The sequence below is a fragment of the Desmodus rotundus genome, chromosome 12 (genome assembly GCF_022682495.2).
Source record: "Desmodus rotundus isolate HL8 chromosome 12, HLdesRot8A.1, whole genome shotgun sequence".
NCBI classification, from domain to species: domain Eukaryota; kingdom Metazoa; phylum Chordata; class Mammalia; order Chiroptera; family Phyllostomidae; genus Desmodus; species Desmodus rotundus.
This window is the reverse complement of record NC_071398.1, coordinates 50300559-50316562: the sequence shown is the minus strand read 5'-3', so window position 1 is coordinate 50316562 and position 16004 is coordinate 50300559. Positions and strand designations below refer to the sequence as shown.

The following is a 16004-nucleotide window of genomic DNA, read 5'->3' as shown; positions in this document are numbered from 1 at the left end:
ATAGGGAATTAATCCCACTGTATGGGTATATCTACTTCTTGTGACCCCTTCCCCCAACTACCAGACACGTAAGTTATTTACAGAAGTGATCATCTGAGGTCCTGAGACCCATGTGGAGAGGCCCAAACTCAACTTGTAAAGGAAACCACCAGGATTTCATGAAACCACCCGGGACAAGCAGCTCCCAATGAACTTTTTGTTTCATTACTACTGAAAATTCTTCAGTTTATTCTGCAGGATAAAAGAATGAATGAAATGAGAAGAAACTCACCTAGTTGCCTCAAACCTGCAGACTCCAGTCACCTGGGGTGACTGAGGTAAAATGGAGAAGGGCAGAGTTGCCAAGTCTGCTCAGACAATACAGGCCTCCTCCCCACCCCTCCCACTGGGCGTTTCTGTCATCTGACTCATGGGGTAAGCCTTCTAAACACAATCTTTATATCAATCAAGTGACATGTATTTTTCAATTGATGGATTTTGGAGAAACTTAAGGGATAGAGAGATCAATTTGGTGTTCTACTCATTCATGCATGCATTGGGTGTTTGTGACCTGACCTGGGACCCAACCCACCACCTTGGTGGATAGGGACGATGCTCCCACCCACTGAGTCACCAGGATGGTCCCAGTTTGAGGTCAGGTGGGTAAGTACACTGTTCTCTGCCCACTGGACCATTTCAGTAAATTAGCAACTGAACTGTAGTTAAATAACATGTATGTGAATCAAGAGTCTGCTAGGGGGCCAGACACAGAGAGCACGCAGTGAATGACAGTAGTCTGAGCTGTTACGTTCAGTCCGAGGGCCCAGTTCACAGAGACGTGACTAGGATTCCAAAGGTGCATCCACACCAAGTACTTAGGACAGACCCAGAGAAGCGCGGTCAGTGGAAATGCTGCTGTGGGCTTTTAAGAGGACCCCACCCACTGAAATTTCTAAATTTCTAAAATTTCTAAAAATTTCTAAATTTAGATCAAGTTTCTAAAACTCAGCAGGAGATTTAGAATATATAGTAAAAATAGCGAAGGCTTTATTAATTTATTTTTTTTTTCCTTTTATTGTTTCTAGTGAAAGGGGAAGGTAGGGAGAAAGAGAGGAAGAGAATCATCAGTCAGAGACAGAAACATCGATTGGTTGTCTTGCTGGATTCGTGACCAGGACCCAAACCCACAAACCAGGCATGTGCCCTGACTGGGAATTGAACTGGTAACCCTTCAGTTTGTGAGACGATGTCCAAGCAACTGAGTCACACCGGCCAGGGCAAAAATAGCTACGGCTTTAGAGCACCGCAATCCAATGCAGTAGCTAGTAGCCAGTAGCCAGAGGTAACTATGAAAACGTATGAATTAAAAATAAAAACACATCAGGGCACATACAAGAATCAACCAATGATGCATAAATAAGTGGAACACTAAAAGCTTTTAATCTCCCTTACTCTCTAAAATCAATTTAATAAAATTAAACACTGGTAAAAATTCAGTTCTGAGGCTGCACTGGCCACACATCAAGTTCAACTGCCCGTGTGGCCCCCACACGCACAGCACAGACACAGAGCTTTTCGTCCCTGCAGAAGTGCTGGGGGCAGCCCTGCTCCAGGGGGTCCCAGCATGTGTTGTAGGAACCGTGTGTGAATCAGCTCAGGAAACCCACCCAACGCCATAGGGCGAGTTTCCTTACTCAATCTCCGGGCAGACAAGGACACCGGGGCTCAGAAAACGCCCGCACTGGTCAGAGCACACAGCTGGGGTGTGAGTCTGGGCAGACCGGGTGCCAGAGCTCCTGCTCCCGACCCGTTCCAGTCAGTCACCTGCTTCTTCCTGATCTTGTCAGTGCTGCTGGGTGGTTCCCCTTCCCTTTACCTCCTCATCTTCCTCCTACCCCTTTCCTTCCTTCCTTTTCTTTCCCTTCTCTTCTGCCCCCTCCAAGCTCCACTCCCTTCACTTGTCCCTGCCCACCATGTCCCAGTGCCAGGGTTGAGAGGCTTGGGGAAGAAGTGGCTGGGTCCTCCCTGCCACACAAGAGCAGACTGGCCGCTCCCCAGGACAGAAAGCTGCTGGAGCCCCAGCCACACGTAGCAACCATTGAACCTCTTGGACACATTCACTGGCTCTGGGGTTTTCCTCGTGGAAAGTATCAGAGCTCTGAGCCTTAGTTTCCACAGTGGAAATCCCAGGATAATAACAGGACTCTGAGTAGTAGTTATTGACCTATTTATTAAATACTTTGTGTTATTTTATCATTTGCTATATATTATTGCAAATGTATCGCTAGCATCATCAATAATGAGGCAGAGATTGGGTAACATGCCCGTCTGACTGAAGGCCCCTTATTTTCACAAGAATTGCAGTCAGAAGGGGGTGGATGGGGGACAGACCGTGACCTGAGAGAGGATTTTTCTTCTGAAACTGAAACAGCTCTATGGGGAGGGAGGCTGACTTGCAGACGTTTTTGGGGGTCCCATTCCCCCATCTCTGAGACTGGGGATCTGGGCCCAGCCTTCTGGTCTGAGCATTCCCAAGCCAGGAATCCAGGGCTGGGAGGGGCAGTGGCCTCACACCTGGGACAGGATTGCTGGGTTCTTGGGGAACTAGTGCAGAATTCACGCCTCCTCCACTCATTTTGACAGGACAGAGTGTGCCTGTACCTTTTGTACCTGCTGACTGTTTAAAGTAACGTTAGTTGCTGTTAAATAAAAGTTTTCTTTAAAAAGAATTTAACATACCGCTATGAGAATCTATGGCATCTGAAGGAATTACTATTACACCTTAAGTCTGAAAATTTTTTTCCATCATGAGCCACTTGGCAACTTCTACTGGTGCAGGGAAACTGGGGGCTGGGTGGGGGGAAAATGAGGACACCCAAAGATGGCGAACCCTAATCTGTGGATTAGATTTAGGCCTGTGTGACAAAGGGAGGATGTCCCCATGGAGCCCACCTTCCCTTCTTCCTTTCTCCTCTCCCTCCTCCACTTTACTATCCAGGAGACGGAGACCAGACACACTACATTGGTGCAGACAGGACAGGCTCCTCGATCTCGGCCTGGAGCCATAGTGACATGTTCCCAGACACTAGACCTGTATGGGGGCCTGCTTTCCACAGGAGTGGAAGGAGCTGGTGTGCATGGCGAGGTCTGTCCCCAGCACCCACATCTCTAAGACCCAACTGGGCAGGATTTCTCTTGCATCCTAACCGTGAGTTCCAGTGTCACCTCTGTCACTGAGGCATGGGCTCAAGACCTGCCCGTTGGGTGGGGATTCTGAGATCCCACAAACCGCCCCCAGCCCTGCCCCCGCTGGTGCATCCTACCAGTGCATCCTCCTCTGGTGTCGGGTGAGGTTAATGTTGCCGGTGAAGGTTTTCCCACACTTGCCACACTCGTAGGGCTTCTCTCCTGTGTGGGTCCTCTGGTGGAGGGTGAGTGAAAAGTTCCTGATGAAGGCCTTGCCACACTCACCGCACCTGTAGGGCTTCTCGCCAGTGTGGATGCGCTGGTGCTCGATGAGGTAGGCACCCTGGCTGAAGGCCTTGCCACACTGGCCACACTTGTAGGGCTTCTTTCCAGTGTGGCTGGCCTGGTGTGCCACCAAGGAAGAGCGCCCAGAGAAGTGCATCGGGCAGATGGAGCATTTGTAGGGCTTCTCCCCGGTGTGCACGTGCTGGTGCTCCCTGAGTGAGGAGTTCTTGCTAAAGGCCTTGCCGCACTGGCTGCACTTGTAGGGCTTCTCCCTGGCATGGCTGGCCTGGTGTGCCACCAGAGACGCACGTGCAGCGAAGTGGATTTGGCAGATGGAGCACTCGTAGGGCCTCTCCCCGGTGTGCACGCGCCAGTGCTCCTTGAGGGAGGATTTGTGGCTGAAGGCCTTGCTGCACTGGCTGCACTTGTAGGGCTTCTCGCCAGTGTGGCCAGTCTGGTGTGCCTGCAGGGACGAGCGCGCCACGAAGCGCTTTTGGCAGATGGCACATTCATACGGCTTCTCCCCCGTGTGCACGCGCAGATGCTGTGTGAAGAAGAAGTTCTTGCTGAAAGTCTTGCCACATATGCTGCACTCAAAGGGCTTCACCGCCATGTGGATGTGCTGATGCTCGATGAGGCAGGCCTTGCGACTGAAGACCTTGCTGCACTGGCCGCACGCGTATGGCCCCTCACCCGTGTGGGACCTGTGGTGCAGCGTGAGCGAAGAGCTCTTGTTAAAGGACTTGCCACAGTCTCCACACTCAAATGGCTTCTCCCCAGTGTGTGTCCGCTGGTGCTCCACCAGGTGCACGCTCTGGCTGAAGGTGTGCCCACACACGGCGCACTTGTAGGGCTTCTCCCCGGTGTGCGTCCTCTGGTGAACAATGAGGGTCACGCTCTGACTGAAGGCCTTGCCACAGTCGCTGCATGCAAACGGTTTCTCGCCAGTATGCGTCCGTTTGTGGTTCCTAAGGTGCACGTCCTGGCTAAAGGCACGCCCACACACGGCACACACGTGTGGCTTCTCCCCGGTGTGTGTCCTCTGGTGCAGGACAAGGTGCATTTTCTGGCTGAAGGCCTTGCCACAGTCCCCACACACATATGGCTTCTCCCCAGTGTGCGTCCTCTGGTGCACGATGAGGTGCTTCTTCCAGCAGAAGGCCTTGCCACAGTCCCTACAAGCATATGGCTTCTCCCCTGTGTGCGTGCGCTGGTGCATGGTGAGGCACGACTGCTGGGTGAATTTCTTTCCACACGTGGCACACGAGAAGGGCTTCTCCCCGGTGTGGATTCGTTGGTGCTTCTTCAGGGACGAGCTACAGTCAAAAGCCTTGCTGCAGTCCCCGCACACATAGGGCCTCTCCCCCGTGTGCACGCGCTGGTGGATGGTGAGGTAAAACTGCCAGGTGAACTGCTTCCCGCAGGTGGCGCACGAGAAGGGCTTCTCCCCGGTGTGGACTCGCTGGTGTTTCATCAAGCACGAGTTATATCTGAAAGCCTTGCCACAGTCCCCACACTTGTAGGGTTTCTTCTCTGCACAAAGTGTGGAGGGAGGACTGGGGCTTGAAGTACCTGAGTCCTTCCCACACACGGTGAACAGGTGCGTCCCTGCTCCTTTCCGTCCTTTGGATCTCGGTGGGGCCAGCTTGGGGCTTTGGTGGACAAATGCCTTAAATTCATGACATTCTGGGGCTAATGCTTGCGACATGTCCAACCGCCCCAGACAGGTCCCTGGGCTCCCCTGTCGACACCCCCACCCCGCCTGGTCACTCTGTGTCCCAGCTCCTTCACAGTTGGAACCATTCTTCCGTGACCCTTCTGCCACCACCACAACAGATGGTCTGTCTTCCAGAACACCCTCCTGTGAGTCCGATTCTTTGATGTCAGGTGTGGTCTCCAATTCTGAGGAGGGGGGGAAAGAGATGACAACACTCAGGTAGCTAACAATGCTCAAAGGGAGGACCTTTCCAAGACAGGACAAGGCACAGCCTGAGAGCAGGGGAGAAACCATCATGGGGACAGAGAGAGAAGGGAAGCAGTGAGCTGAGACAATGGGGCTGAGAAAGGTGATCAGGAAAGTTCCCCTTGGGAGTGGGTACAAAGCTGGCCAGGGGAGCTCCGAGCTCGGCAGACAGACCCCTGGAGAGAAAGAGGAGGAAGGTGGCTTGGAGGAGCGGATGGAAGCTCCTGCAAACCCAGTGAGGGTTCACTGCTCACAGCTCCTGGCTTCCAGGCCCCATCCTGTCCTCCACCAGCCACCTGTGTTTCGAAGACCATTGACCTTTATTATAAACAATAAAGAAGAGCTGACTCTCATGTGGGTGCTAGTTGTCCTCTGTCTCCCCACCCCCAGCCACGCTCCCGCCTTCCTACGCCGCCCAGGAGCAGCCTGGCCCTGGCAGCTGGGTCCAGGCCCCTTTTTGCACACTCATCCCTCCCTGCTGACCACAACCACTCAGTCCCCTCCTGAGTGTGGCCAGTGGATTCCTCATCTCTGTTTCCAGCCCAGGCGCTGTCCTGAGTTCTGGACTCTGCACATGGACATCAGGGTTCCTCCCAACATTTAAAAACTGTGAGATACTACACAAAAATCTCATTAAAAAAGGGAATATCTGTACCTGGCTGGTGTGCCTCAGGGGATTGAATGCCGGACTGCAAACCAAATGGTGGCCGGCTGGATTCCAAGTCAGGGCACGTGCCTGGGTTGCGGGCCAGGTCCCCACTAGGGGGTGCGCAAGAAGCAACCACACGTTGATGTTTCTTTCCCTCTCTTTCTCCCTCCCTCCTCCTAAAAATAAATAAAGATCTCTTAAAAAAAAAAAAAAAGGTGGGGGGAAGATCCAGCCACTTGGAGCCCTCCTTCCTTGGAGGCAACAAAGACAATGGGAGTGGTAAGCAGCTGTTCCCATTCCCCAGTTTATGCCACCACGAGCCCCACAACTTCTGAGTCTGAGTGCCCTGCCTGAGTCAGGGGGGCCCAGATTTCGGTCCCTTCTCTATACTGACCCCTCCTAAATGGATGCCCTCCACCCAGACCCCTGCTGAGCTCTGCTGAGAAATAATCTGAGGCCTACTGGGCGCCCCTCTCGGGTATCACAAACCTAATGCATTTGATGTGAGTCTGTGATTTTGGAACCTCTAGCCCCAAATAATAAAAAGAAAGGCTCATCAAACAGACTTAGCTGAATAAGTCAGACACACAATGACCGATACCTTATGATTCCACTCATATGAGGCAACTAGAATCATCCAATTGATAGAAACAGAAAGGAGGACACGGGTGCCCAGGCTCGGGGAGGGGGGTGGGGAGCTGTTGTGTAGAGGGGACAGATTGTCAGTTGAATTAAAAGAGCTCTGGAGACGGGATAGAGGTGATGGCTGACCGACAACGTGAATGTGCTTCGTGCCACTGAACTGTTCACCTAAAAAGGGTTAAATGGTCAATTTTATGTTATGTGTATTTTGCAACCATTAAAAAAATAAAATTTTTTAAATTAAAAAAAAGAAAAGATTCACTAGTCATCCTTGGCTCACCCCTTCCCTCCCACCGCCCAGACTGTTAACAAATGCCACGGCACAGGAAAACAGCTTGAACTGGACCAGACCAATGCACCTCCACTGCCGCGATGCAGCAGCCTCCCCCACTCTCTACAACCCACTGTCCACCCCATAGGAAGAGGAGTTCAGGAGTCAGACCAAACCCTCCAGCACCTTCCCAGTACCCGGGGACCAGACACAACCCCTTTCCCACTACCCTGACTCCTCTCCACCATCCAGCCCCGCTCATCTTCAGTTTCCTTTGATTTCCTTGTCCATACCCAGTGCTTCCTGCCTCAGGACTTTCCACCTACCATCCCCTCAGCCTTCCCATGGGCGCTCATCCTTGAGCCTCAGTGAGCCTTTGTCCCCCACAGGGAGGCCTTTTCTGTCCACCCTACCATGGAAGGAAGCTCCTGCCCACCACTCTCTCGCTAGTGTCATTGTGAGTGATCATTATGGCGCTCTTCCCCAATCTGCACACCGACAGATCCAGCAGCAGGAGTTGAGCTTAGGGAAGGCAAGGGCCACACCAGCCCCCAGGTCCCACATAGTGTCCGGCACATGGAAGGCATCTGACAAACTTTCACCAAGCATTAGTCATGGGCTGACATGGTATGAAGCAGCCCTTGCCACATGTGAGTAGGTGCTGGTAGGATTGCACCCATTTTACAGACAGGGAAAACGGAAGCTCTGAGAATGGAGCCACACCCTCAAGGTCACCCAGCACATTCCATGATGCGGTCTAATCCCTAAATCACTATGTGGCCATGTGTCACTGTCCCATTCCAGGGGGAAACATTTGACAAATCCATTAGGTAGAAGAATGATCCTGGTTTTGTGACCATGAGGTTTGGGAGATGCCGGATGTCAGAGCAGGTGGTGGCCTGGGACATGGAGGCTGAGCATAACATTCCAAAGGGAAAAGAGAAGGAGGGTGACAGTCGGTGTGTTTGGGGCCCAACAGCCTGAGACAAGCTGGGGAAAGAACTGGCCTGTGGCTGCAGGGATTGGAGAGAGAAGAATCTTGGTTGTGAACATGGTCCGAAACTGGACTTCATCAAATTACAAACTTCTGCTCATCAACCAGATCGCACATTCAAAAGAGCGACGGTTTGTGGTGATGGGACATCATGTGAATTCAGGTGGGAGGTACAGTGTCACATACACATTATTTATCCTATAAATGTACACTTGAAGCCTATACAACCCTATTAGCCAATGTCACCCCAATAAATTTAATTAAAAAAAACCAGTGACGTTAGTCCCTTTTAATCATTCACAAGAATTAACTAAAAAGAAATGAAAGGCCTAAATAAAGAGCTAAAATTCTAAAACTCATAGAAGGACCAGGAACAAATCTTCGTGGCCTTTGGTAGGGCCAGTGGTGCCTCAGATGTGAAACCAAAAGCCCAAGCAACGTCAAAATAAATACACCGGACCCCGTCACCATTAAAAACGTCTGTGTTCCAAATGGTGCCGTTGGGGAAGAGCGAAGAGTACCCACAGAATGGGAGAAATAGTTACAAAGCACATAGCTCATAAAGAACTGCCACCTAGAATTAACAACAAAAGAATATATAAAGAACTTTCAAAACTGAAGAATAAGGAAGCAAACAACCAACTAAATAAACAGGCAAAAGAACTGAACCAGACGCTTCCCCAAAGAGAATATACGGACAGCAAAGAAGCATCTGGAAAGGTTCTCAGTATCAGCTGCAACCTGGAGTGGGTAAGACGGCACGCCCACGAGCATGGCTGCAATGAGAGAGACTGAGCATGTGCAGTTCTGACAGCACACGGAGCAACGCAACACCCAGCGCTTGCTGGTGGAGATGAAAAACGAGACATCTGCTTTGGAAAAAGTTTGGCAGTTTCTGAAAAAGCTAATTATGTACCTACATATGACCTAAACATTCCCAACAGAAAGGACAGCATGTGTTTACAGAAAAATGTCCAGAACTGGAAACAACACAAATGTCTGTCATTAAGTGGAGGGATAAACACATCATGGTCCGTCCATGAAGTAGAGTATTGCTCAGCAATAAAAAAAAGTGAATTGCCCTGGCCAGGTGGCTCAGGGGCTTGGAGCATCATCTGCGCACCAAAAGGCTCCGAGTTCGATCCCCTGAATGGACACATATGGGAGAAAACCTATCTATGCTTCTCTCTCTCTCTCAAATCAATAAACGTATCTTCAGGTAAGGATTAAAAAAATAACGAATGGAAAAAAGAGGTAAACTATTGATACATAAGGACAATGTGGGTGAACCTCAAAGATGATGCCAAAGTGTAAGAAGTCAGATAAAAAAAAAAGAGTACGTGCCAAATGGTTAGATATATTTGAAATTCTAGAACAGGCAAACGAAACCACAGGGACAGAAGCAGACCAGTGTTTGCCGGGAGATGGAGTTTAGGGAAAAGGAAAAAGAAACTTTTGGGGCTAATGGATGCATTCAGATCATGTCAATGCTTTCCTGGGTGTATGGAAGGTGGACCCCTCCCCAAAATAGGAACAGTCTTCTGGAAGGGGGGCCCCTAGTAGTGCAGACTTCCCCCTAGCTGAGTGTTCTAGGAACCTAGCTGTATCAGTGTACCAGCTGGCATTGCTGTGTGAGGCTGCGTTTGGCTTCAGCGAATTTTTTCTGAAGACTCCTCGAACGAGTTTTTCCGTTTCATGATGGGTGATTTATAAAGGCAGCATGACCCAGTGCCATACCCTCCCTATTCACCTGATTTTGCTTTAAGTGGTTTTCTTTCCCTGGAAGAGAAAAGTCCTCAAAAGGAAACGTTTTGCCGATGTGGAAGAGGTGAAACAAAAAATGGCAGAAGCCCTTAAAGGTACCAAAATTGATGAGCTCAAAAACTGTTTTGTGCCTTAGCTGGTATAGCTCAGTGGATTGAGCACTGGCCTGCAAATTGAAAGGTCACTGGTTCGATCCTCAGTCAGGGCACATGCCTGGGATGCAGGCCAGGGCACCAGCTGGGGGTGTGCGAGAGGTAACCTATCGATTTTCTGTCCCTCTCCTTCTCCCTCCCTTTCTCTCTCTCTAAACGGAAATAAGTTAACATCTTTAAAAAAAATACTGTTTTGAGCAGTGGAAAAAAGTCATGATAGTGTATTGAATCAAATGGAGAGTACAGTGAAGGTGATTGAAGTTTAAACATGTACAAATAAAGACACAATTTTTTATAAATAAATTCCGATTTCTCTTGGGTCTCCCCTTTTGTACAGATGTCAAAATGCATCAAATTGTTCACACTAACTATGTGTAGTTAATTGTAGGTCAGTTAAACCTCCATATAAGCTGTTAAAGAAATGGGACCGTACTCTAGTTCTGAAAGTTAGTGCTTTTCCTGAACAATGTCATTCAGGGACATCTCTCTGTGCTGGTGACTACGAACAGAGCTCACCATTGAAGAGCACCGTGATTTCCATCATACAGCCACACCCTGATTTGTTCGGTCAGTCTCGTGGGTGGGCAGCTAGGGTATTTTTCTTGATTTTTCTTCCTATGAAAAACTCTGCACACTCATAGGAAAAATTGTAAAGGACAAGTCCCAGAAATGGAATCATTTAAAATTTGGTTGATAATGCCAAACTATCTTCCAAAAGAGTTGTCCCAACTTCATGCTCCTAAAATGAAGGGTCCCTTTCCCTGCACCCTCCTAACACAGGGTGGTGTTATTCTTTTTGTTTGTTTAAGACTCACTTAAGTATTTTCTTATAGAGGGAGTAAGGGCTTGGGGGCTGGGAGGTGGGGAAGAGAAATATCAATGTTTCCTCCTGCATGCGCCCCAACTGGGGATCAAATTCACAATCTAGATATGTGCCTTGACTGGGATTGAACCCACAATCTTTTGGTGTATGGCACAACACTCCAACCAACTGAGGCAGCCAGCCAGCTTTGTTATTGTTTTTCAACTCTGTGTCTTGCACAAGCAAGAACTGTATTAATGAGAATCAGCTGGTACTTCTTTGACTATTAGTACAGTTTAAACACCTTTTATAAAGTGTAACTCCATGAATATCTACGTCTATGAATTGCATGCTCATAAGTCTGGTCTAACTTTCTATCATTCATTTGGTCTTTTTCTTGTTTATTCCTAGGAGCTCTTTATATATTTATAATCCTCTGACTTTCATACATGTGATAAATTGTCTTCCCCACTTCATCACCTATTAACTTTATTTTTAGCTTCAAGTAATTTGAATGTCCTACCTAGTAACATCTGCCCATCTTTTTTTTATTTCTGTGTCATCCTGAAGTGACAGGCAGATGGTAAGTAACACAGGGAAGCTGACCCCTTACCCAGCGAGACCAGGTTCCAGTAGTTCTCCATCATCACGTCCCTGTACAGGTCCTTCTGCGCAGGCTTCAGCTGCTGCCACTCCTCCTGGGTGAAGTCCACAATCACATCCCTGAGCGTCACTGCACCCTGTAAGAGGAAGCGCACAGCATGCATCACAGGTCAGAAGATGCGGCCAGAAGGGCCGAGAGCATCAGGAAGGCACACAGGATACACCTGATGTGGTGTCCACAAGGAGCTCTGAAGGGCCTGACCACTCAGTGTCCTCGGGGCCTAAGTACACTGGATGGTCCTTGCACAGGCAAATAAACTACAGGGCTGTTCACAGGAAGGCAAGCAACACAATTCAGAAATGTGCAAAGGACCTGAATAGACACTTATCCCAAAGAGGACACACAGATGGCCAGTATACATATGAAAAAATGCTCAACATCACTAATCATCACAGAGCTGCAAATTAAAACCACAATGAGATTTCACTTCACACCCGTCAAACAGAAACCCCCGTAATGGACCTACAACCTGGTCGATACCATAGTGACAGGTCTGAGCAGCAGTAGCCCTTGGGAGTGTCCGGGAAACTGGAAGACGTGTTATGTGGTTAGGTCACTGGAGGGAGATTCCGGGGGGGGGGGGGGGGGGAGCACATGGGTCAAGACCTGAGGTGTAAATGGCAGACAGAGCACAGAGGACACAGACATCATGACCCTGTGTGTGAAATGAACATGGCTGAGCATGCAGTAGACAATGACAAAATGACATGATGATGACAATGTCGTCACTACAGCAGTAATGACACCTGTCAGTCAATACGCAGTTGCTCCATGCCAGGTTTTAAGCCATGTTACTGGTTCAGTTTGTGTTGAGTTCCCGTGTTGCAGTGCTAACCCCAGCACCTCAGGATGGGACCTCATTTGGAAACAGGGTCATTGCAGGTGTATTGAGTTAAGATGAGGTCACACTGGAGAAGGTGGCCCGTAAGGTGACAGGACTGACGTGTGCAAACCCTGGTCTGTACACATATGATCACGTCCTGGATTGGATCCCTCCTGGTCTGGGTGCATACAGAGGCAACCAACTGATGCTTCTCTTACATGGATGTTTCTCCCTCTCCCTTCCTCAATCTCTCTCTCTCTCTCAAAAAAAAAAAAAGCAAATGAAAATGTCCTCATGTGAGGAATAAAAATAAATAAACAAATATCAGAAAGCATCCTCTCATGAGGATATAAATTAATATTTATGCCCAGCGATATATATATATATATATTTTTTATTGATTTGAGAGAGAGATTTGTTATTCCATTTACTGATGCATTCATTAGTTGCTTCTTGTACATGTCCTGACAAGGAATCGAACCTGGAACCTTGGCATATCAAGATGATGCTCTAACCAACTGAGCTACTTGGCCAGGGCCGTGTATATATTTATTATTGTAAAGTATTTCTTGCATAGGAGGAAATTTAGAGAAAAATACCACAAATAGCCACCCACTAAAATATCATAAAACATCACAGTGATCAGGGATGTGTACAGGTACCTCCCAGTGTCCCCCTCCTGCCTCCTGGACATTGAGTGCCATCTGCCCAGTTCTGAAGGTCCCTCATCCAGCACGTGCTGCCCGAGGTCTCTGCAGGAGCCTTTGTCACACTTGACCGAACATGTATAAGCCACCACTTCCCAGGTACCTTCCAGAGTCTCCTGAGAGCTCCCAGGGTAGCACAGCTCACTCCTGAGTTACCCTGTCCCCTGTGGTTGACAGAAGCCAGTGTCACAACAGTACCCTCCCTCATCGGGGTGGACAGAGCCGAGGAGACTGGGCCTGGGCCCTGAGGGGAGCTTGGGCGTGCAGAGGGTCATCCCTGTCCAGAAGCCTGACCCTTAGGAAGGAGGTGCAAGAGGGTGAAATGACTCACCAGGGCCTTCTCGGTCAGCGGCTGTGTGGCCATCTCTCCAGTGCCCATGGAGACCAGGGGACGGGCAAGCTGTGCACAGGGAGAAACAAAGGCACAGTGAGAGGTCCAGTCGAGGCCTGACCCACAAAGCAGACAGGACAAACACACCCACTAAAACACAGGCAGACAGGGAGAGGAATACACGTTCATAACCAACACCTATGGCAGCCAGGGCACTCCACAAATGTCTCTGATTTAATCCTTCTGACACCCTACAATGTGGGGGCTATTTCCACTCACCCCATTCACAGATGAGGAAACTGCAGCTCAAAGAGACAAACCAGTTGCCTAAGATTACAGCTGGGACTGGAGTTGGGCTGAGTACGTCCAGGTCCAAGTGCTTGGTGCACCCGTCACACCCACACACTGACATTCTCTAACACACATACGCATGCGCACACTGCCAGTTCCACAGCTGGGAGGAACAGGAGCCCCCTCCGCCCCCTCCCTAGGTCTGAGTGCTGGCCCCAGGACACACCCCAACACCACCACCACCCCCAGGGCTTCCACAGATCTTGTGGGGTTATTGTGAGGCAGATACATGTAGGGAGCTTGTGGCACACCGTTAAGAACTCCGTCATGCCCTGGCAGGGAGGCTCAGCTGGAGCATTTTCCCATGCACCAAAATATTGTGGACTTGATCCCCGGACGGGACGTGTATGGGAGGCAACCGATCCATGTTTCTCTCTTTCTCTCTAAAATCAACAAATGCACAAACGATGTTTATTGTAGCACTGTCCCTAGAAGCAACACCAACCAACAAGCAAACCACGAATAAGGGGTATAAGGCTGGGCATCCAGTCTGAAATTTCAGGTCACCTCTAGGAAGCAGGAGTTATGTTATGTCCTTGGGGGCAGTGACTTCATGATCTTTTAAACAGAATTTACTTCTTACAAGTGTATTTTTTATGGACTTGAGGCCTCTGACTCCTAACCCTGCACCACGACACGCACACAGATGTGCACACAGAAGGACCCCGGAGAGACCAAGACAGCCAGCAAGCGCGCGCGCACACACACACACACACACACACAAAGACGAGTAAAGGGAGGCCACTTGGACGTAAGACGGTGACAAACACAGAGACACACAGCGATAGCCCGGGAGTCCCAGCGCAACACACACACACAGCCACAGGCATCACCTTCACAAGCACAACCCTACGGGATCCGTATCTCATACCGAGTCCACACTTCCTTTCCACACACTCACATCCCGTCTCCTCCCTTGCCCGCCCTGTCCGCAACCGGACTCACGCGCAGCTCCCCTTGGGAAAACAACCGGTGCCCGCTAGGCCCCCTGTCACACTGCGCCTGCGCAGACTTCGGACTACACTTCCCAGAAGCCCGCGCTCCACCGGCCCCTCAGCTGCCAAACGGACCCAAACCCGAGTAGTAGTCCGGAGGCTCCTTCTCCCAGGGGTCCCCGTGGCGCAGCGTTCTAGAGGCGGAGTTTTTGGAAGGGCGCGCAGGAGAGCGGGCAGTGGGAGATGAAATTGAGAGCAGGGATGGGGTGGATGGCGGGAATGGGGGTCCTGGAAGGGGGACGAGAAGGAGAAAACGGTAGAGAGAAGATGGGGAGGGAGGACTGGGAGGAAGCGAGGGAGCTGATGAGGAGGGTGGGGGGAGGGTCACCCAGGCAGCTCAGCTAGCTCCAGACCGCTGTGAGGCTTCAGTCTCCCTCCTGGGACCCGCGTGCGGCCCTGCGCCACCATCAGCCAGGCGGCTTCCAGGGCCCAAGGTCCTGCGAACTCAGTGGCCAGTACGTTCACCAGGTGGGCAAGAGAGCATCCTTTTCTTCCCCTGGATTTATGTAAGTTTCAGGTGTGGGAAGGTCAGAATTGCTAATTAACTTACCAAACTTCCACGCGCTCCAGGAAGGTCTGTCCCCCATCCGCCACCGTCCCTTCTTTCCCCAGGCTAGGCTGACCGGCCGACCAATCCCGTTTTCAACGGACTATACTGACAGGCTTCTTCAGTCCAGCACCTCCCCACTGCCGCTATTCTGCCCTCTGGCGCTTTTGCCAGCCTTCTGGTTCCACCCCCAATTAGATTCCCCTATCCAAGTATCTTGCTAGCCTTGCAGGTGCTCGGTGCCCTACTTCTTACCGCCACCATTTTGCCTGAGGACGGGGACATCTGCCACCCAGAGCTGGAAGCTCCATACCTGAGGTGGGAGGTTGGGGGAGACAGGGGAAGGTGGGTAACAGGCTTGTGCGCCCATCTTTCAAAGGGCAGGAGCTCCGTTACCGGACAACGTGGCCCATCCACTGCCTCGCCTTGGTCGTGTTGGTTCGAATCTCCCGTGGTGGTCCCTCCTGTTCCTGCCCTCTACCGGCTCCCAGCGGTCCGCCCCTCTGTGGGTATCATTAAGATGTACAAATTCATTTAATTCTCGCCACCAAGCTGCTTTCCAGATGAGGACAGTGATACAGACAAGGACGGTCAAAGGAGAGGAAAATGGGGGCATCGGGCTGGCAAAGAGCCCTCCTGGCTGGGCAACTCTTACACCATGAACCACAAAGCCCTGTGCAAAAGCATTTGCTGAATGACCAGAAAAAGGCAAACAGCAGCCGGCTTAGGTGATGATTAATGATTTCTCTCCCTCCCTCCCTCCTCATTCGAGGACGTTTTATTGATGAGAGATTGAGAGAGACCTGCTGTTAGATAGCAATACCGATATTGACAGGCTTTCAGTACAGGTCCCAGGTATGGAGTTGGTTTGGGGGACTCTACAAGGAATGGAGTGTGGG

General features: G+C 50.3%; 1 protein-coding gene across 10 annotated transcripts; it reads right to left on the bottom strand.

Annotated features, from left to right (window-relative positions):
• Positions 1 to 489: 489 nt before the first annotated feature.
• Positions 490 to 15459, bottom strand: LOC128779777 (zinc finger protein 420). Of its 10 annotated transcripts, none has more exons than XM_071219955.1 (5): positions 15109 to 15459; positions 13213 to 13281; positions 11301 to 11427; positions 6069 to 6238; positions 490 to 5352 (listed from the first exon to the last, which is right to left on the bottom strand). In XM_071219955.1, exons 1-5 carry the CDS (start codon positions 15143 to 15145, stop codon positions 3299 to 3301), a joined length of 2457 nt encoding a protein of 818 aa, XP_071076056.1. In that variant the 5' UTR covers positions 15146 to 15459; the 3' UTR covers positions 490 to 3298. The 10 variants fall into 10 exon arrangements, with proteins under 10 accessions (XP_071076056.1, XP_053771945.1, XP_053771946.1 ...); XM_053915970.2 differs by lacking the exon at positions 15109 to 15459 and adding an exon at positions 13492 to 13798; XM_053915972.2 differs by lacking the exon at positions 6069 to 6238 and adding an exon at positions 13815 to 13946 and having other exon boundaries at positions 492 to 5352; positions 14509 to 15459.
• Positions 15460 to 16004: the final 545 nt, after the last annotated feature.

Bases quoted from the DNA above. Each gene is read 5' to 3' on its own strand.
- LOC128779777 (XM_053915970.2), bottom strand. From the start codon at position 13,624: ATGTCAGTGTGTGGGTGTGACGGGTGCACCAAGCACTTGGACCTGGAC. The intron at 13,282-13,491 runs GTGAGTGGAAAT...CCCTGTGCACAG, and splicing joins TTTCCTCATCTGTGAATGGG to CTTGCCCGTCCCCTGGTCTC. The intron at 6,239-11,300 runs GTAAGGGGTCAG...ATTTATTTTTAG, and splicing joins CTGGAACCTGGTCTCGCTGG to GAGGAGGGAGGGAGAAAGAG.